Consider the following 13,657-nt stretch of genomic DNA (forward strand, 5'->3'; position numbering starts at 1 on the left):
TGTGGAGGTTCTGGGAGCAGCTGAGCTGCTTTTGGTAGAGGGGAGGGTCAGGTGTGGTCAGAGGAGCTTCAGTGTAGAGGAAACGAATCTCAGATTCACTTCTGTCCAAAATCATCTTCACTCAAACACAACTGCTCCCATGATGATGATGTGGGACTGGTGTGTTCTGGTGAGAGCTACATATTTTATTTATTTTTTCTTTTTAGAGTCTTGATGAAAAGATGTTCTTTTCTTAGTGGTCAGTGTATAATGTACTTCATGAAACATATTCTTCTTAATTCTTTTATTGATATAGTCCATATTTGTGCATGCTGGAATATAGCACATGTGAATAGCATTAAAATGAAGTTTTACCAGATTTTAAAAGATGCAAAATGATGTTTGAGTTGTGCATTCAATCTTTCTCTTTCTGCTCTTTAGAAAGTGTGAGGTTGGTGGATGGTGGGAGTCGCTGTGCTGGGAGAGTGGAGGTTCTTCATAAAGGACAGTGGGGAACAGTGTGTGATGATAACTGGGATATGATAGATGCTGCAGTGGTGTGTAGAGAGCTGGGCTGTGGAGAGGCTGTAGATGCACTTAGTGGTGCTTACTTTGGATCAGGATCAGGACCAATCTGGATGGATAATGTGGAGTGTAGAGAATCAGAATCCATACTAAAGAACTGTAAATCAGCAGGATGGGGTAAACATAACTGTAATCATCCTAAAGATGCTGGAGTCATCTGTTCAAGTGAGTTACACTAAAAACTTAGTATGAACTTCTGTAATCAAAAAACCTTTTAACCCACTGCATAATGTTTATTATATTTTGATCATACCTAGGAGTCAGGCTGGTTGGAGGTTCTCACTGCTCTGGGAGAGTGGAGGTTCTTCATGGAGAGAGCTGGGTCACAGTGTGTGATGCTGACTTTAACCAGCAGGATGCAGAGGTTGTGTGTCGAGAGCTGGGCTGTGGTTCTCCTGTGAAGGTTCTGGGAGCAGCTGCTTTTGGTAGAGGGGAGGGTCAGGAGTGGTCAGAGGAGCTTCAGTGTAGAGGAAACGAATCACAGATTCACTTCTGTCCAAAATCATCTTCACTCAAACACAACTGCTCCCATGATAATGATGTGGGACTGGCATGTTCTGGTAGGTATTTCACTTCCTTTTGTCAATTTCACACAAAACACTGACAAAAACACACATCCACCAAATTCAGATAACAGACAGGTGACGGAGACACAAATCCACCAGTTTGATTGATTTCTGTATTGCACAATATTATGAAAAAAGATATTAAGACATTAAAACATTAAGAAACCTTTAATTTGATTTGTCATTTATGTCCTTGAGGGCTAACCAGACTTTTTAAGTTTACAAGGAGTGCTGCAGAGAAGTCAAAAAGCAAAAGTTTTATACATATGAAAAAAATTTTTAGACTTTGACTATGTTGAATTGTTTTTGGTGACCATTTTAAAAGAAACTTACAAAGTCTTATTTTTTTATCTAAAACTACAAGTATGTTTTTTTTTATGTCTACCATTGATTTACAGGCAGTGTGAGGAATAATAAATTATTTCATTTAGACTAAGATGAGTAATATTTAAGGAACTACACATACAGTGTGTAATGCAACATGTCAGATGTGTGGCATTCCTAATGTGCTTTCACTAATGTGATTTTGCGATGTGGTAGAGTGCTGATCGTGGGTCCAACAGTATCCAGCACTTTTTAGTGGATTAGTGGATTGACCTGTCAATGTGTTTAGCCATGGCATAGCACATCTTTCTTCTGACTAGCCTTGTAATCTGATGCTTTCTTCTGGGTGCAGTGTTTTTTGATGATCAATGTACACAAATACTATACTGTAGGTGACAAGCGAAGACTTGTTGGTGGTCCTCACGCATGCTCTGGGAGAGTAGAGAAGCTTCATCGGAATTCTTGGCTTCCAGTGTGTGATGCTGACTTTAACCAGCAGGGTGCAGAGGTTGTGTGTTGAGAGCTGGGCTGTGGTTCTCCTGTGGAGGTTCTGGGAGCAGCTGCTTTTGGTAGAGCAGAGGGTCAGATGTGGTCAGAGGAGCTTCAGTGTAGAGGAAACGAATCTCATATGTACCTCTGCCAGACATCTCCTTCCTTGAAACCCAACTGCTCTCACAACAAGGATGTGGGACTAAGATGCTCTGGTATGATGAAGTATGTTTGTAAAAGATTTAGATTAGTACTAAACTGTGAGCAATTAGTTTGTAATTACTGCATTTTTTTTTTTATTATTGTATTGTATTATTGTTGCCTACTGTTTTTCCTCTGTAAATTCAGGTCACACTCAGGCTCGGCTGATGAACGGCTCAGATTCCTGTTCTGGTCGAGTGGAGCTCCAATTCCTCAGTGTGTGATGTAAGCTGGGATATGAGAGCTTCCAGTGTCCTCTGTGCTCAGCTGAAGTGTGGGAGTTCTGTGGCTGTGTTGGGGTCAGACTGGTTTGGGGAGGGCAGTGGCCGGATCTGGGCTGATGTGTTTGATTGTCAGGGAAACGAAACACACCTGTTAAAATGTCCCATTTCATCATGGAGTCGAACTGCATGCTCTCATGAACAGGATGCTGGAGTTATCTGTAGTGGTGAGATCTTACAGTTGCAGTATAATAAATAACTGAAAGTTTATTACTCCCTCATTTTAAGCCAAGTAATATATTTTTTTCTCTTCAGGTTCTTCTCTGGCGTCTCATGAGGGAGGAGTGCGGTTGTCTGGAGGGATGGAGTGTGAGGGGGAGGTGGAGGTGTTCTTCAGGCAGGACTGGAGGAGAGTTCTGCTGGACTCCTGGAGTGAGTCTGAGGCCTCTGTGGTCTGCAGACAGCTGGGCTGTGGTTCTGTACTCAACATCTCCAGCTCCTCTTCATCCAGTCCTGAACACAGCTACATGTGTGTGACGGGTTTCAACTGCTCTGGGAGTGAAGCTCATCTGAGGAACTGCAGCAGCTCACAAGCAGTTAACTGCAGCTCCACAGTACAGCTCTACATCACCTGCTCTGGTAAGCATTGCACAGTTAATAAATGTATAATTTTATTTGTATGTATGATAACATGCAAAAGTGCCTCTATTATCCATATTTTTGAACATTTGAGAATAATTATTTGGCAAATATGAGTACATATACACAACACATATCTTGTGAAAGGAGTTTGAAAACATCTTTTGTATTTGTGTAAATTTTAGGTACATCTAACACAGTCCACAGCTCCATCAGGCTGGTTGGTTCTGGGGGAGACTGTGCAGGAAGGCCGGAGGTTTTCCACAGTGGATCATGGGGGACAGTGAGTGATGAATTGTGGGATATTGAGGATGCGCAGGTGGTCTGCAGACAGCTGCAGTGTGGAGTCGCCCTCAGTGCTCCAGTACCAGTACCAGCCCGGTTTGGATCTGGAACTGGACCCATTTGGCTGAATGAGGTGGAGTGTGAGGGGAACGAGGTGTCTCTGTGGAACTGCAGATATCAGCTGTGTGGAGAGGATGAATGTGGACACAAGGATGATGTAGGAGTCGTGTGCTCAGGTACTTCGTATCTTGAATTGCTCAGTTTGTAATGATCTTGTAATCAAGTACCAATGCCCTATCTATGTACAACTGGAGGTACATTTTGAATAATTAAAGAAGAAACTTTTGCACGTTTAAATCAATGTGCATAACTAGCTAGCTATCTTTCTCCCGCCAGAGTATAAAGAGATCAGACTGACTGACAGGGCTGTGAGGGGAATCTGGAGGTGTACTATAATGGAACCTGGGGGAATGTGTGTGTAAATGGGATGACTGATGAAACGGCAAAATTGATCTGTCGAGAGCTGAACTGTGGAAGAACTGGCAGTGAGTCTTGGTCTAAAGCAAGAGTGGAATCAGCTCCTAACTGGCTGGATAATGTAAAATGTAGGAAACATGACTCCACTCTGTGGCACTGTCCATCTTCTTCCTGGGGGGAGAACAGGTGTGATAATCGCAATGAGGTTGCTTGCATTACCTGCTCAGGTAGGCAGATATGATGAGGTGTTAAAGACTTTAAAGAATGCTAGAACTAATGTAGTTTGTAATTGGAATTTCATAATATTAGATTTTTTGTCCTACCACAGAGAATGGAAATACACTAGATTTGACAAATTGGCTGTGTGATTCATCTCCTTATGAGAGACCGTGCTCAAGTAAGAAAACTTATCATTATCAAAATGATCATGTCTTTGATAAACTACATTTTCTTTCTTTTTGACTGCATGTTCTGCCAGCATGCTTTCACTAATAAGCAATTCTTGTCTTTGCTCGCACTGTTTTATTTGTAGTTTGCATATTTTTTTGCACTTTAACATATTTTAGATAACACTTCTACAATGATATTTTTAACAAAGGTTTAGAGAGGGATTCTGGGTAATGGAGTCCATCAGAGTGTCTATGTAAGTCTGAGGAATTCAGGTGTAGACAGGACAGGTGTGGTGGATGGGGGTGGGTAATATGGCCCTAAAACAATATCACGATGTTTCATGGCATTTATCGCGATAACAGTACTCTTGGTGATATGACAAAACACTGAATTAAAGATATTATTTAAAAAATACACTACTGAAACAAAATAAAAATTAAATTCTGTTTTTGCATATGATATGGCACCCCCCCAAACTACGATATAAAAAAATACAAGACTTTTTATCAGATGGTAACAGACATCAGTGATCAAGAAAGTCATGATACTGTTAATGCACTCTATATAATCTATATAATTAATAATAAAGTAAAATGAATAATATTGGACAGATAAAAACAGCACCCCCAGTGGTGCCCTGCAGTGGTAATTAGGGGTGGGTGATATGGCACGATATTTCAGGGTATAGTATCGTTTTTTGCGTTTGATACGATATGGCACAGCCCTAGTGGTGGAAATAACAGGTGTAACAGACAGCTTGCTGAAGACAGACAAACTACACTCTATTAGAAGCAATATCTTATTTAAAAAAAATATTAGTTTAAAAAAATCAACTGTTTCAACTAAAACGGTAAAACAAGGTAAGTGCTTTTTTTTTTACTATGGCTACTTCTGTTTTTTTTTTCTCCTGCTCTCTTCTGCTTGTATATATTTTTCATCTTACAATGCTTTTTTGTGGTTTACCACATCTCTATAAGAACATATTTCATCATACAGTATATACGACTGTTGTAAATGTTTGTAAGACTTTGATGGATAATCATTTTTTTCCCTCTGTGGTGTGTTTTGTAGAGCACATTCCTCTGAGGATGAGGGGAGGAGTAGGAAGCTGTTCTGGATGGCTGCAGGTGTATCATAATAAAACATGGGGGTCTGTATGTGGTGACCTCTGGGACATCAGGGATGCTCAGGTGATCTGCAGGCAGCTGGGTTGTGGGCCGGCGCTGAGTGCTAATAGAAGAGCTGCTGATGGTTCTGGTGGAGGAACTATCTGGATGAACAGAGTGAAGTGTAGAGGGAATGAGATTCACCTGTGGGACTGTCCTCATTCCCTGAAGAACCACACTGACTGCTCCCACAGTGCTGGAGTCACTTGTGGAGGTCAGAGGAACAGACACAACTGAATATATTTGCCTCCTAACTGTTACAGAAACTTTACACATGCTTGAGAAAAATACTTACATCACATTGTTATTTTATGCTCACTCACTAGGCTTCCTGTATCATACTTTGCCTTTAAATAATAAAAGAGGACAGATGGGACATTTTGTCTTGCAAGGTCAGGGACCACTTTTCTCCATTGTAAACAGGCTTGATAGCAACTTCGGTAACTATTGTTGATCATAATGTTGGTCACACACATTTGGTTTCCATCATTTAATAATTGTAATGTTTTTGGGAAGGATAGAAAGTAACAATAGTGAGAGTCTGTATGTGCTTTGCACCAGTCTGTCTAGATCATTCTGTGTTTATAGACATTTCATATGTCATCTTCCATAATATTCATCACAAAATCATTCACATCCAATAAAAGGACTGTGTTCATGTATAATACATTTTGTATATTTGTTTTTTAGATTCTCAACCACAGACAAGAAGAATCATACTTCCACAAACTCCTCCACCAGCTGTTCCCTCCATCTATCCAGTGTCTCTCCTGGTTCTGGGATCTGTGCTCTTCCTGGCCTTAGTGCTTCTGGTTGTGCTGTTTTATCAGAACAGAGTGCTCAGGAGAGGTAGGGGGATTCAGAGATCATCTACAATCCACTTTCTGTACTTTCTCTAATCATCATTAGTCCTTCAATCTGTCATCAGTCTTCTCTTCTACTGGACTGACTCCATGTTTCTCTCTGTCTCTCTCACAGTGATCTCTAAGAGGAGGAACACTTCAGCTGAGCCTGTCTATGAGGAGATTGACACCAGGCTCATCCCTAAAAGAATTACTGTCTCAACTGAAAGTAAGAGTAAAATGTTTTTTTTTTCTCTCAAAGCAGAAATGTCTGGTCTTTACAGAAATAATGTAGCAGTTAATCAAATACTTGTCAGATAACTCTCTTTTCATATTGTTATATTTTAGTGTTTAAATATTTAGTGTTTTTTTGTAGATTTTCCTTTGTTAATAAATTACACCAATTTGCTTTTTATTGTTCTATGTATTGCTCTTTTATTGCAACTTTAATATTCACTATCATAGGGCACTACTGGTATTTTCAGTTTCCAGTAGAGGGCAATGTTAGACTTTTAGACCCTGTGGATGTTTAGTTTCTGTAACAGTAATGCAAGATGATTGACATGGATTATTTTATTGTTTGTGCATGGAGTTTCTGTAGGTTCACATGTGCTGTAGGTACCAAATGTGTAGCACCTCAAACTATCAAAATATGTTACTGTGCCTGTTTACTTTTTTGAGACCAGAAAGTTATTTCTGTGGCGAGAGGTCATGAGATCTTGGGGAAAAGGGAAAAGAAAGAAGAAAAAAAGGAAGAAATAGGGAGACACTTAAATCAGGCCCTCAAACCCACATTTACATTTTTTGTAACAAATAAATAGAAAACACAGACACAAGCAATAACAATGAAAAAAAAAAACACTTATTTAGAAAGCAATTTACAAAGCTTTGATCTGCTCTCCTCTCCTCCTCTTTACATCCTGGAAGCCTCCTTCTGCTGATCTTCCTCTTTCGGGTGGGGATGGAGACGGTGGAGTGGCAAGTGCTGCTGCTTGAGCTCCAGGACACTGAAGATGCTGGGTCTTCGGGGACTGGGCCTGAATTTACAGAAGAGAAAGATCTGTAGATTTACTTTCACATAGTTACTGTAGTCCTGTAATAGTTTATCCAAATAAGAAGATCTACAGTTCTCCATATTTCATACATTTGTCTCATTAACATACACTGCTTTTAGCTTGTATGGGATCCTGGGCAACCCCCTGATTCAGCACTTCTCTCATACCATTTTATACACTGCCTGTATTTGTAATTAATGTACTAAACTAGAAATGTCAAAAAAGTAACCAAATAAATAACTTTACTGCAGGATACACACTATAATGATGAAATAATAGAATTAGTAAAACAACTATTTTTTTTAAACAAGCAAGCCTGGATGAAAATGTTCAGAACAGAGAATTAAGAATGACAAGTATTTAAAATTAAGTACAGATACAGTCCAGCATTCATTCTGACAGGTGACTTTAATTTAGTTTTAGTCTTTTGTTTGTCACACTTTAGTCATTTAGTCAACAAAACATTTTAGCCTAGTCTAGTCAAATAAAAAGTATGTATTGCATTTATGGTTTTACTGTTTTAGATGTGTATTATTTATTGCTAATATTTATTAAAACACCAGCTTTTAAGTTTTGTTTCATTTAAATTAAGCACAAGCTATTTAAAACAAGGTGTATGTATGGACATATTGACAATTTAAAGAACAACTCCCAGGTTCAGATGATGCAAAAATGAAAGACAACCAAAACTGAGATAAAATGGCAATACTGCTAATTGACATTCTTAAAACTACATTTCATTTTAACAGTTTCTCAACTAGAATCTCTCCTTTACTCACAGCTAAATTGGTGTACTCTCATTATATATATATGTATATGATATATATGTGTGTGTGTGTGTGTGTGTGTGTGTGTATATAATAAAATAGCATTTTAAAATCTAAGAACTTGCTGACAAATATTATTCATCTTTATTCTGTGCTCAGAAGTGCTCAGAATAGCAGAGGACTGACAGCTTAGGTACCATACTAATGCATACATAACTACACAGGTAGTTAGTTATCTATATTGTAATAAGTTGTTCACAGTCATTACATTGCAAAAAACTAAATCTTAGCAAGTGAAATTATCTAAATTTAAGGCAATAAATCTTATTTTCTTCTCTGATAAGACTTTTTGTCTTACTAAGCATGGTGTAAGTGTTAGATTATTTTGCTTATTTTAGGGATAATTATCTTAATCATTCTTACTTAGAATTTGTACCTTATTTTAAGTAATTTGAACTCAAAATAAGCACAATTAAGCAGCAATCAAGTTATTCTGATTCTTGTGTCCATAAACAGTGACTTTTTTGCTTGATTTAGGTGTTACTTCACTCATTTTGAGACTTTGCCATTGCTTTTTTGTAAGAAATCTTACTAAGAAAATTTTGCTTACCCGATTGGCAGATTTGTTCAGTGTAAACTGCACTGTGAAGTTTTAAATTAAGGGATGAAATTAGTCCCCCTGTGTTAAAAAAAAGCTTCTTTTACCCGGTGAAAATAGTCACACTTCCATTACATTATGCTAACATTACTTTGTTTTAAAGCAACTGACCTATAAAGATAGTGAGACAAATTTAGGTCGAGCCAAGTTTATGAAACTACACACTTTTACTGCAGTACAGATTTACACTCTCTACTAAATAATCCATCTCAAAAGCAGAAAAAACGTACTTTATACTAGGAGGCTATATCGTTAAATATAGGGAGTATAGGGAATGTTTTCTTCTGATTTTGAGCTGGACTTTTTAGCAGGGTCAACATTACTGGCTTTCAGGAGCCTAATCTTTAAATTCTTAACAATTAGCTATATTGTAGCGAAGCTGCTTTTATATTCTGTTCACTGTGAATTCACTGTTCTGTTCTGTGCTGGGCTTGTGATTGGGGTAGGGGGAGGGGCAGAGCAGGAAAGCGCGTGTGTGTGTGTGTGAAGGGAGAGAGAGTGAGAGAGAGAGAGAGAGAGAGAGAGAGAGAGAGAGAGAGAGAGAGAGAAGAGCTGCCCGTGAGTGTGTGCTGAGAGTGAGAGCTACAGTTAACCAGTTAGCACTAGCCTTTTGTTATTTTTCGTAGTGATGGGCATAACAGCTCTTTTAGATGAACTGAACCATTAGAATAAGTTCACTAAAAAGATGGGAGACGGAAAGGTCTCCCGTTTTTTTTACAAGTGTTGTAAAAATATATATAAATAACAAATATTGAAATATGTAACTAAATGTTGGGTTTATTATACGATATCGTATAATAAACCCAACATTTAGTTACATATTTCAATATTTGTTATTTATATATATTTTACAACACTTGTAAAAAAACGGGAGACTTTTCTTATTATGTTATTTGTTACAAATAACATAATACAAAAAATAAGTATGAACTTCTGCAACATAGATGTTACATTAAGAGCAAAATTAACATAAAAAAAATTACATTCAGAAGAAAGTATCAACTTCAATGTGCAATCAAATTGAAAATAAATAGCGTAACTGTAGTGCAAAACAAAAGGTCAAGAAACTAAAATAAATACATATAAATAAAACAAAGACACATCCATACGCTCACTGTAGTGGGTGCAGAACAAATTAAATCCAAACAGGATCATCATGATAAAGGTGGCCTTATGCCCTTTACTTCAGAAACTTTGTCTATTGGTTATGAATATGCTTGTTTTACAACTATTATTAATATTAATAGTAATAATATTATTAAAAAAATAACCACGATAACAATATACGTTATTATTACTATTACCAGGCCTCAACCTTGTTTTTCTTTCTCGAGAGCGCCAGCCCTGATAACAGTTCAGTGAGTGAAGGAATCACTGAGCATTGAGCAAGTTTCCTCGCAATTAGAGTCTCCGCCACCAGATTCGCCAGTGATTCACAGACCACACAGCAGTTCCCCTGCCGGCCTGTGGGGTCGCTGCTGAGCTTAACTACTGAACTGAGAAATTAACGAATCAGCTGGGGAAGTGATTGGATTCAGTTCATTCACTCAAATGATTCGTTAATTCGAACAAATCGTTCATGAACGACACAACACTAATTTTTCGGCGTGGTTGCGGCCTACAGCAACCTGTGTTCTAAGTTAAGTCAATAAAGCGACTTAAACTGCCTACTCGGTCCTTCTTTCAGAGTCCAGGCGGACGCTACAATATATTTAAAACCCCTTCAGTCCAGTAACAGCTGTGTTTATTTGTTTTTTAAAGTCACTGGTTAGCACTGGTTGATCTCAGTTCATAATATTGCAGCAAATATCCAGCACAACAAACCCAGCTTTAAACCCAAACCATCGCTGTATAAACAGAGACAGAGGAGAAGTTTTCTTTCAGAAACAGCGAGGGTTACCTGCGTGTTTACTAATCCGTTACTCGTTCGTGCTGGCGTTAAGATCATTTGCACGTTAGGTGGATTTACAGGGCTAACGTGTATTTATCTTATTAATCTTTAGTGATAGCAGGTAAAATCTTGGCAATGAAAGCTATATGAGTCTCGTGGCTCGAGTTTATAGGGCGTTTGGGGACAGTAGAACCAAAACAGCTTAGCTATGTAAGTTAGTTTGCTAACTTACGGAGCTACTTCATGACGCAGATTAGTCCATTCATCATTAAATTATCATACAGTGCAAAGAACAAATGCTGTGTTCAGATGATGTGGTAAACTATTCATCTACATGTTGTTCTTTCTTAGCTATTCATGTGATTTTCTCTATCATTAACAGGGTGGTGAGCTTCCTGAGGGCTTTGAGGATAGTTATCCTGGTGCGTGTCTTTCGTCTGGCCTCTCAGAAGAAAGATCTGGAGAAGGTCACTAGAAGAAAGGTGAGGATCTAAATGGGTGCTGGCCATCATTCTTTTATTTTAATTAAATTATATCAATTATTCATATAGATTCTAATGAAATGTTAAACTTAATTACAGTTTGATTATTTCATCATGATTCAGAGAGAATTAAATAAAAAAAATTAAACATTTTGATGTATTTAGAAATAGGTTGGAAAATTATTAAAATCCATCAAAACCTTTTAAAATACACCCAAGTTACTGTTTGTATGCTGATTTGTGGCATTTGTGAATCTTGCAGGTATCTGAGAACAAAAGGCGGTAACAAAAAGGATGGATTTGAATTGGATCTCACCTATGTCACAGGTTGGGATGCTTTACCTAATTATGTAATCTTATTTGAATCTAGATTTTCTGCTTATGGTTTGGGATCCAATAGTTAATAATGTTTGTTGCCATGTCTTTTCCCTCACCTGGAAAGCAGGCACTCTACAGAAATCCCATAAAAGTAAGCTTAACAATTAAGAAAATAAAATAAAACTGAAAAGTCTGTAGAAGGCAATTATTTTAGCTGAATTATTGATTTAAAAAGATTTTTATGTAACAATGTTACAATTTGCTGTATTTAGGAAGCTGCCATCTTTCTGGACACAAATCTTCCCGATCATTACAGAGTTTACAATCACTGCAGTAAGTTAGATCATATAATATTATATTATATTGCTGGAGACACTCAATAAATGAGTGGTGATGAGCATAGCTTTGGTCTTGTTTCAGGTCAAAAAGGCTACGATCCACTGTTCTTCCATTACAGAGTGCAACGAGTGATGATTGACGACCATAACGTACCGTCATTAGAGTAAGTAATGAGCAGCACTTTACTCAAATGCTTCTTCTGCCGTTAACGTTGTGTTCCATTTAGCTTTTATGTTGGATGTTGGAGCTGGGAATAACTTCACACCTGAGTCGACAACGTTCTGTTAAAATAACTGTACAAAATATGTCGAAAAAATGTCTTACCCTATAAGTGAAACTTGCACCTGTACATAACTAGCTATTATTGAGGTGTATATGAAGCACTGTGGAACAGGGTCATGAAAAACCTGGAAAAGTCAAGGAACTTGAAAATAGTCATTTTCAGGCCTGGATAAGTTTTGGAAAAAAAACAAAAAAAAAACAAAGTCAAAGTCAAGTTTACTCTTTGTGATCTTTGTGTTTCCATTTATTGACTCTGTTTATCGACTCCGTTTATCGACTCTGTTTATCGACTGAGAAAAGCTATTTAAAAAATAATTTGATAACTTGATTGGAGTTTCAGATGGAATATAACTGTAAATTCACAGAGAAAAATCTAGGTGTTTAGGCTGTAATTAAGCTCTTGCTCTCTTCCACTCTTTGGGAAGCATATTGGTTATATATGCAAGTAAATTACCAGTAATGGTGACAAGAAGGCAACATTTAAACAGATGCATTTAAAAGCTGTTAAAAAATAAAGAATCTACACAATATAGACACAACCTAAACATATTCCCTGACAGCCAGATATATGCCAAATTAGTTTATTTAAAAATTTATTCTGTTCAAAGTTTTAAACAGAAGATTCTATATCATGTTTGATGAAAGTGTGAAATACTGTTTACAGGTTAAACATTAGAAATGTTTATCAGTGTTTGAAATGGGCCTGAGCTGATTAATACATCAGTGCAGAGTGAAGTAATTTAGCCCTACATTATGGAGCGCTCAGAATTTGACACATTTTATTATTGAAGATTGTGTCTTAGCATTGCTTAGATAAATGTTTTTTTTTATTATTATTTAAATATATTTAATGTAAATATAGGCCTACTATAATCAGTTTTGATATACATTCTTGTCTACTCTGATGTTTTAAACACGCTATGGTCATTAAAATGTGCTGCGAAAGCATAGAAAAGGCACAGAAAATAATTTAAATTTATAGGTTAACACTATTTGTAATCTACATGTGTATAAATATTTTACCCTTGTTTTCTTTTTTTCCAGAGGGAATTATAAAATAAGCTAAAGACTTTCATGTTTACTACAACTTAATTATTAATCATGTACCAGTGTTTTATAGCAAATGTAACCAAAAAATGTCCCACATTATATGTCCCAGGTTATAATTTTTTGCATTGTCAGCGATACCAGACGCACATTCACACACTCAATGGAAACATGAACAGCTAGACGTGCTAATGAAACGTAAAATACTACTGCTTTTACTGCTGTTGATGTTTGGTGCAGCCATCTTGCGTTCTGAACTTGTGGGTTTATTCCAGTTGAAATGTTCTACTTAGAACTTGGAAATTTCCAGTTCTGAATTCCTACTTCAGATGGAATGCAGTATAAGGATTCACATTAGAGCTCGACCCATCCTGCCCCATACACTGTCATTTTGAGCCAAAGCCCGAATTAAACCTGACATTTTTTGAGTAAGTAGAGCATTAAAACTGAGCTTTTAAAAAAGATTTTCGTTCTGTTTAGAATGAGTGAAGAATGAATAAGACCTATTATTTAAGAAAAATATTATTAATTATTAGGAACAGATCTCCAAAAGATTATAACATGAACAATGCAAACAATGATCCAAAGGCCTAAACATTAGGCTACAACAATGTCTGAATGACTTTCCTCTAATCTAGTATTATATAACATGGT

General features: G+C 37.1%; 1 protein-coding gene across 23 annotated transcripts in view; it reads left to right on the forward strand.

Moving 5' to 3' along the window:
* The window catches only part of LOC111190116 (scavenger receptor cysteine-rich type 1 protein M130), a 76,387-nt gene that overhangs the window by 59,088 nt on the left and 3,642 nt on the right, over window positions 1-13,657 (forward strand). For 4 of the 23 annotated variants that reach the window (XR_007424298.1, XR_007424301.1, XR_007424299.1 and 1 more), the window contains exons 8-22: window positions 52-169; window positions 421-729; window positions 822-1,124; window positions 2,681-3,004; window positions 3,190-3,525; window positions 4,095-4,163; window positions 5,228-5,536; window positions 5,649-5,714; window positions 6,013-6,171; window positions 6,301-6,393; window positions 10,918-11,017; window positions 11,280-11,344; window positions 11,463-11,486; window positions 11,608-11,668; window positions 11,756-11,837. Coding sequence is in view for 15 of the 23 variants with exons in the window: in XM_049464367.1 (XP_049320324.1) it covers window positions 52-169; window positions 421-729; window positions 822-1,124; window positions 2,681-3,004; window positions 3,190-3,525; window positions 4,095-4,163; window positions 5,228-5,536; window positions 5,649-5,714; window positions 6,013-6,171; window positions 6,301-6,393; window positions 7,092-7,105 (2,100 nt within the window). In the remaining 8 variants the exon portion in view is untranslated. Of the gene's footprint in view, window positions 1-51; window positions 170-420; window positions 730-821; window positions 1,125-2,680; window positions 3,005-3,189; window positions 3,526-3,685; window positions 3,994-4,094; window positions 4,164-5,227; window positions 5,537-5,648; window positions 5,715-6,012; window positions 6,172-6,300; window positions 6,394-7,091; window positions 8,107-10,917; window positions 11,019-11,279; window positions 11,345-11,459; window positions 11,487-11,607; window positions 11,669-11,755; window positions 11,838-13,657 lie in introns of those variants that run through there. The other 19 variants (XM_049464367.1, XM_049464378.1, XM_049464379.1 and 16 more) reach the window with 16 other exon arrangements.

Source organism: Astyanax mexicanus, chromosome 15 (genome assembly GCF_023375975.1).
Source record: "Astyanax mexicanus isolate ESR-SI-001 chromosome 15, AstMex3_surface, whole genome shotgun sequence".
NCBI classification, from domain to species: domain Eukaryota; kingdom Metazoa; phylum Chordata; class Actinopteri; order Characiformes; family Acestrorhamphidae; genus Astyanax; species Astyanax mexicanus.